The sequence below is a fragment of the Atta cephalotes genome (assembly GCF_000143395.1).
Source record: "Atta cephalotes unplaced genomic scaffold scaffold00008, whole genome shotgun sequence".
NCBI lineage: Eukaryota > Metazoa > Arthropoda > Insecta > Hymenoptera > Formicidae > Atta > Atta cephalotes.
In genome coordinates, this window is record NW_012130072.1 from 6284077 (window position 1) to 6292975 (window position 8899).

At 28.7% G+C, this 8899-nt stretch overlaps 1 protein-coding gene across 1 annotated transcript in view; it reads left to right on the plus strand.

Annotated features, from left to right (window-relative positions):
* LOC105627379 (protein NDRG3) overlaps positions 1 to 8530 on the plus strand; it is a 70552-nt gene extending 62022 nt beyond the window's left edge. The window contains exons 2-6 of the mRNA XM_012208661.1: positions 1255 to 1543; positions 3691 to 3960; positions 4441 to 4525; positions 6999 to 7043; positions 8385 to 8530. Of these exons, the coding sequence (XP_012064051.1) occupies positions 1255 to 1543; positions 3691 to 3960; positions 4441 to 4525; positions 6999 to 7043; positions 8385 to 8530 (835 nt within the window). The remainder of the gene's footprint in view (positions 1 to 1254; positions 1544 to 3690; positions 3961 to 4440; positions 4526 to 6998; positions 7044 to 8384) is intronic.
* Positions 8531 to 8899: the final 369 nt, after the last annotated feature.

Genomic DNA, 8899 nt, shown 5'->3' on the forward strand with positions numbered 1-8899 from the left:
CTGTTTAATATATCTCATGTTTAATATATCTCAATGAGCTTTGNGTTTTGTAGTTTGTTTTCTGTGACTGAACTAGTATACACTTTTGGAATTTAAAGTAGNGATAAATATATGTTTGATATTTGTCGAATGTGAGAGACAGAGTTCAAGTACAATCTAGTGCAAGAAAGACAGAGTACTTTACTTGTTTATAAATGTACAAAATTTTGCGATTCAATAAAAGCTGTATTCTTCATATAAACGCATATAAACGCTTATATATTACTTTATTGTAATATTGCAACTTATACATTTATGAGGATTCAAATTTATCGATTGTTACATAATTCTTTTCTTTCTCTGTCTAATCTATCATTTTAAAGAAAAGATATAACCGGTAAAATTAAAACATGCATATTTTTACAAATAATAATAAAAATGTTTTTATAACGTTATTGTTTGTAGTTATGTTTGTAGTTATATAAGTAAATGAAAATATTAAACATATTAATATGTAAAATAAGATCATAGAGCCATTTAGAAATAAAATTAAGTTTTACATTAGTTTATTATAAAGATTACAAAAATTTAAATATAACAATAAATATAACAAATAAATAATTATTCTGTAATGTCAATTGAATGGTCGTAAATCTTAAATAGCTTAATATTGGATTAGAAAATTATTGTAATACTTTTGAAACTTCCACAGTATTTTCTATGAAGAAGTTAAATGTTTCGCGGATTATCTTCGTGTCTGTATCCATTAACGAACTGTAATGTTTACAAAACATTAGAATGCTAATATTTCAAACAAAGCAATTTGCTAAATAAAAATAAAAACGAGGAGTAGCCTCATATTCAGGCTGCTTTTCGCATCTTGATGAAGTGAACTGCAAAACATTGAAATTCTAACAATGAAGTTAAACACGAAGATAATTCGCAAAATGCATAACTTCTTTATAGAAAAATGTGTTTTTGTTATAATTAATTATAAACATCTTAAACATTAAGTCTTATATTAAAGAAATATTTCGGAGTCTCTCTCTCTCTCTTTCTCAATTAAATATCAAGTTAAAAAATAATTTAAACTGCAATGCAGATTTGCATGCGGAAGTTCTATCAATTGGTTTTGTTCGCGTGCCAAATCCACTAAAGTCCGTATAAACTTTGATAAATACTAATATATTGGTTTTCGATTCTCTTATCGTTTATAATTACATAATATTCATTTGTTTCATAAAACTATGATAACTAATTAATAATATGTTTCAGTTTTACTTATCCGTCCATGGAAGAGCTGGCCGAACAGCTGCTCTTCGTCCTTGGCCACTTTGGCATAAAATCTGTAATTGGTTTCGGAGTCGGAGCTGGTGGCAATATACTGGCAAGATTTGCACTCGCCCATCCGGAGAAAGTAAATGCACTGTGCCTGATAAACTGCGTATCTACGCAGGCAGGATGGATCGAGTGGGGTTATCAAAAGTTGAATGTACGCCATCTGAGATCGCAGGGCATGACCCAGGGTGTTCTTGACTATTTGATGTGGCATCATTTTGGCAGAGTAAGTACACAACGTTCTAAATTTAAATTTGTAAATGTGATATATGACTCAGCGTGTATTAGATAATAATTTTGTCTAAAATGTAAAAATATGATTTGGAAAGATTGTTGTTATAAGAAAAAAATTAACAAAGGGAATAGATAATTTTTTAATAAATTATAATTTGTTCGAGAAAATTTAATGTATTATCATTAAATATATTCACATTCATAACTATGATTTCTGCAATATTTTTATACAAATATGTAAACATGAATAAAAATATAGATATGATTTTGTAATGAAATTTACATTATAATTTAATCTATTTATATATATATATATATATATATATATATATATATACACATTCATACACATATATCACTATAAAAGATTTTTTCATCATTAACTTTTCAACGTTACACTATATATTTTGTAACGGGGACAACATATAATATTAATAAAAGAGCATATAAAGTAAGAGACTGAGGAATTAAACATATGAATAATAAAATTATTTTATTTATTATTTTTCTAGATAATTAATATAATAAAATTCTTTGCAAAAGTTACGCAAATGTTATGAATTAAATTATAAAGTAAGCTTTAATCTATATAATTATTAGAAACACATCACTTTATTCAGAATAAAAAGTAATTAAATTATTTAATTATCCTGATAATGCAAATACCTTCTATCTGTCCTCTAACGTCTTTTATGGGAGGTAATCATATTCTGAACAAGATTAGGTATGCTCTATGAAGTTAATAAACTGCGGGCTTACATGAGGCGCAAAATAATGTCAACCGAGTTAGCGCTCATGCGCGAACGCAAGATGAATTATCGACGACGAAGTTTAAGCTTTCAAAGGTTCGTTAGAACATCTCCATGGAAACTAGGGATTATACTGACAGTTTGTTTTATTATACAACGTAAAGATTATTGCGTTCGTCAAAGACGACCTCTAACCTTTGAAGAAACAAGTGTAAAAGTAAATATCAGCAAATATCGATTAAAAAAAATAATGTTCATAACTTAGGTACATAGCAAAAGGATGTTTTATCCATGCTTGAATCTTTTATAAAAGTTTTTCATAATTTTTGACAAAAAATAATTGATAATTGAATTATAATGTAGAATAAAATTTAGTTATGACATTAATATTAATATACAGAAATAAAATGCGGTTTATTTTTCAGTATATCATATTATGTAAATTATTCTTTTTACATACCATACCTTTAATTTATCATTTCTTTATTTTGTTGAGAAGCAATATAACATAAAGAGATTAAAAAATTACGTGTAACACGATACGTGAGGTTAAAAGTTGATTGAAAATTAATGAAATAATATACAAATCGACACATATGTACATACACATTGTATTTGAGTCATTATGACTGAATTTTCAACATTATTATTTGGAAAAACTAAAAAATATAATTTTCAAACAAAGCTAAGTGAATGTCATCACTATTTCCTAATTTTATATAGTTTCTAATTTTATATAATTTATATTGTTTTTCTTTCCATTTCGTAACTAATAGGATTTACGGATAGTTTTTTGATTGTCAACGCGTTACGAAGAAATCACATCGTAAACTCACGATGAGTTTATCGAGTTTCGAAATTGTTTGATCGACAGATATAATAATCAAGATAGAAGCATAGATTATTTTTGATGATAAAGTCGCATGCAACTTGCATATGTTTTTCTTATTAGCGTAACGAACTTTACATTTTGAGTATTGTGACAAATTTATGACATAATATAATTTATTTTATAGAAGCAATATTTAAAATTTATATTGCTTGATGTAAATCATATAAATAATCATTCATACAATAGTAAGAAGTAATAATACTAATAATTATTACAATACAGTATATAAAGATCCTTTTTTTCAAGAAAATTAGTGTTTTTGTTGAGAATTATGATTAGAAGGATAATTATTGGTAATAAATATTATTAACTGCTGCTTTTATAAAAAGATTATATTGAAATTAAAAAACCATCTTTTACTAAATGTTTGTTTTATTGGTTATACAATTTTATAAATAACAAGATAAATTCAAAGATATCAAGTAATTTTGAAATTAATCTGTAACATGTAGTGATGTAGCATATATATTAAAATTAAATTGATATAATTTTATTCAGGGGACCGAAGAACGGAATCACGATCTGGTTCAAGTATACAAGAACTATTTTGAGCGTCGTGTAAATCCAACGAATCTCGCATTATTTATCGACAGCTATGTTCGTCGCACGGATTTGAACATAACAAGGGAACTGGACCCAACGCGCAAGAAGGAAGGATTGACGCTTAGTGTACCAGTGATGAACATCACGGGAGCTTTAAGTCCTCATGTTGACGATACCGTAACGTTAAATGGACGTTTGGATCCAACAAACAGTTCTTGGATGAAAGTAAGTTTTTTGATTACGTAGTTTTAAAAAGCGTGTAATATTAAAATAATCAATATTTTACAATATTTTATATCGTATAAAGTATTGTTAGAAATCAGAAAAGAGAGAGAGAGAAAAAAGAAAATTTAATAAAATGAATAAATTACTTTTCTTTAAAAATAAAAGGCGAAATTCTAAACATATATTTCAAATATATTTTCTAAGAAATTAAATTACATTAAATTGTGTTTATATATGGTTTATACAATATTATATGGCTTATACAATAAGTGTTTAATATAATGTATATTACAATGATATCAATTGTCCAATAAAATAAACGTTTCTCTCTTTCTTATTAAATACAGATATAAATATATTGTGGAATTATGACTATATATCTCTATATATATATAAATTTAATAATAAGACTTTCTATGTCAGAGTAACTTTATTTCAAAATGTATTTCAAAAAGTGATCAATTATGTTGGTTCTTCTAGATATCGGATTGCGGTATGGTATTGGAAGAACAACCGGGTAAAGTAAGCGAGGCATTCCGATTATTTCTTCAAGGCGAAGGATATGGTAAGTGAGCGTTTCGTGAACCACGTTTCAGAAATTAATCACCATATTACGCAATCAACAATTTTCATTGATCTTTATTGATAACAAATAAACGCGCACGCGTCATCGAATTTCAGAAGAGAATATCTCGTGATTGCTTGCAAGCGGAAGTATGATGTTAGTAATTACTGCCAATCATCTAAAATAATTATCAAAATGACGATGCTTCGCTAGAAATAAACGTAGAAAATCTATTTTTTTGTAATTAATAACATGCATCTAATAAGGAGCAAAAGAAAATATTGCGGTCAATCTGTTCGTCAGGTGATTGTAAATAATTATGCATAAAAAAAGAATAAACTTCAAAAGCTTTGCAAGTGATCACATTATTTTTCGCTGGACGTCGAAATAAAAGAGCGAGAAATTTTGATTGCGATCATTTATTAAGTTCTTTACCGACTGCTACACCCTGTTACGAGAAGTTAAAGTTTGGCCTATTGCAAAAAATACTTTACATACATAAATAAACTTCGAATGAATGTGTCCTTAACTGACTATACTTCTTTTAACGATAGATATTATACGAATAAATTATGTCAGATATTAATTGCTCATATATATATATATATATATATATATATATTATAATTTTTTTATTATCATATTTAAAATCATGCTTACAGATTACTCAAGTTGAAAATATTAGAAAAAATTCATTGCAATATCTAACAGTATGTTTACTCTTAAGTAAATATATATTAAATCGAGACACTGTGTAAAATAACTGTTATAAGTTAAGGTTTTAGAATTTTGAAGTATCAAATTTTCTTTGTTCAATAATATAATTTTGCGCACATATTTCATATGGAGTATACCTTTCTGCTAAAAATCTAGTGTGCTTACATATATATTTATGAAAACATTAGAAACATATATTTACACATAATTTAATAATTAAATAATGTTCCTTTTAAACCCGATTTATTATTTCATTTATGTTTAGCTTTCTAATCACAAAAACTAATCACAAAACACTATGCTTTCTCACAAATCGATACGAAATAGAATATGTATTATTTTAATGTATTATTTTAATGACTTGATTATATAATTTTACATAATGACTTCTGTATCAGGAATTTTGCTCTTTAATTTTTTATCCTACTTTATTAATTATTAATTACGGAATTATAATAATTTATATAACGAACAACTGCGAAGGACAGTCAAATTACTGAGAATAAAGAATCTGTTATTTCTATCATCATCGTTAACTGTTATTGCAATTGTCGTTATTATATAAATATTTCCATGTTATACAAGTGGCGCAAAATACTTAAACGTAATTGAATTCGGGAGTAACAGGGTTAATAATATGTGTTTTCAATTATCACAACAATGTTAATTAAATGTACTACGACAAACTTGACAAATAAACTGCTTTACCTCTGTGTTAATTAATAGTGAAAGCCTACCTGATTACACCGAGATTCAAATACGTGTTCGAACATGTACCTCTATGCTCGTTAAAAAGCCACTGGCTCGACTCGATAAATAAAAAGTGACTTTAAAAAAAGATTGCATTAAATTCGTTTGTGAATTTTGCTAGTATATTAATATTTTGAACTGTATTAGAGACAAAGAAAAAGAGACAAAATAAGAAAAAAAGTATTATACATGTTCATCGACTTGCGCCTTTATTTCCCACGCGTCTCGGATCGATCGAGTGGTACGTATATTACAACAATTTCAGCTGAACAGTAGCATAATTAGTCCCGGCTTATTTGCTGTTTCCTTTTTTCCGATATTTCCAAATGCTACGATCCGCGTTGAAGACGATATGCTTGTAATATAAGATATAGTATTATAGAATTAAAACTAATAAGCATCCTATTTGTGTGTCTATTGTCTAAAAATGACTTAAATTTAAACTCCGACTTAATAGTTATTCTTATTTTAAAATAATGCATATTAATTTATGAGAGATTAGAAAAATCGAATAATTTAATTTCTCGAACGCTTAAAAATTGATTGTAAGAAAAAAGTATATTAATTTATTATTTAGATGAATTATTTACGTTGATAATTAAAGTCCACTTTCGATATCGATTTATGAACCTGAGGTAAAAGACAATAGACATATTAAGATGATTTCTTTTTTAAGTGACAGTCGACAAGTTTTGTTTTATCTTTGTTATTCATCGAATTATAAGAAAGATACAATAACGTTTGTGTCGACTATATGTCTCCTAAAAGGAAAGCAGCCTAAATTAACCTTTGCTGTATTACAATAACCACAGTATTGCAGCAATACTTTGAGCAAATCAATTGTTGCACTATTATTTTGCTATATTCCACTCGTAATTATTAAAAACAATTGGCCTATCAATGTTTCGCACGAAAAATGCTTTAAAGATAGCAGTTGCGAATTCAATGCGCCATATAGCAATATTCCGGTGATTTTTAAGGAGTGTTCGTTTTTTATACGTTTTAGTGATGAGATCCCCGCGGAAGCCCGTGAAGCCGACAACACCCGAAGGTAATTGTAATTAGGAATTGAAGGCCGCAAGGAGAGTCGAGCGCGCAGTTGGTCAATTAGGCCACGTCTATATGTTATGTAAGTCGGAATTCAAACTTTTTTCGGAGGTATGAAAGGTACTAACAAAGAATTATATGTCCTGGACCCCAAAAATTCTCGAAATAGAGAGATTAATTTTAATTAATTGTCCTAATAATTGTCCTAATACCGTATAATCTTGTCTATGCTGATGACAAGAAATGATGAAACTTTCTAATCGAACTCGTATCAAACTTTTTCACATATATCAGTGTAGATCGTTATTTTATTTCTATATACTTATTTTACATCTGTAACATTCCTTCTGTACTTATTTTGTTTCACAAACATTCATAAATTTTATAATGATAAAAGTGCGATTATATACTGTATATAAAGAATTTCAGAGGAACATGTTATGACAGACAATGAGTATTATCACATGCCCGATGAAATATTTGATAAATTGGTTTTACCGATTGAGTTCTTCTGTTCCATAGTTCTGTGTAATCAATAGCAAGGTACTACTTTTAGCGATATTAACAGAAACCGACCTGTTGCGCTACACTCTGATACAGGTGATCCAAATTGAAATATTCATTTTACATAAGTAAAAGAAAAATTAACTTATTTTGCAACAACATAGGCCTAGTTTTCATCGAGAATTTAAATCGGATCAGAATGTAAGAATCAACCAATTACAGTCGAGCATTTCCCTGTCGTTCGACAGTAACAGAGGGATACTCGACTGTAGTTGGTTAGTTTTTACATTCTGATCCGATTTAAACCTTCGATGGAAACTAGGTCACATACTTATGTCTACCTATTGTGGATACCTATCGTGAAACAAGTCGGAATGGAGTTTTGATCGGAATTATTCCATTTTCCCTTAAAAAAAAAAAAAATAAAAAAATAAAAATGTAGGGAATAATTGAATTCCAATTGGAATCCATTCCAATTTATTCCATAATATATACCCTAAACATTTTTTTTTGTAAAATTGTTTTTCGGGAAAAAAAGAAAACAACTAAAAGACAGAACAAAATCTCGCACTTGGGCAATATAGAATAGTAAACAATCCTTGTCAATCCACAACGTCTCGCTATGCACACACAACATTCCACCAACAATACACCTTTAAGTTTTTTTTTACTTTGCATGTATGCTTTCTTTTATTTATATCCTTCGTTCAGTCATTTTCTACGTTTAACAAAATTCGAATGAACAAATATTGTAATAATATGCGCGTTGCAGCCTCTTCGGGCGAGGTAAAATTAACGGGACGAAATCAAAGGTACTATCTTCCGATATTTTCCTTTACAGTGGCCCCGCTATCGCCGTTAAAAATGGCCGATTACAGACTGGCTTCGTTGGAAGGACTGAATCACGTTTGCAGCAAGAAGATCGACTGGCCTACCGCGACCATACACATCACGGAGAATCCGATATCAGAGGCAGTCGTCTGTTAAATATTAACCGCCGAATTCTATCACCACTCTCAATTTTCGTTACGTAATCAAACGAGCATAATCGAACGGTGAAGCGATTCAATAATTTAGAAAGGTTTCGTCGGGCAACGATCCTTCGCGGCACTAATTGTTGATTTCTTTCCGAAGCTTTTTCATCGGCACATTTACTTTAATCGCGATTTACGCTGAATCGACCACACGCGTTCGTAATAAATGTTTAATTCTAAATGACTATAAAGTTAAGAGCTTTAAAGATAGAATTTACTACTAACAGATATCAGATCTTTTATCGATATTCTACTTGCTCGACATGCAATGTTGTTAGGAACAGTATTAAAGATAAATGAAAGAATAATATGTTATTGCTGC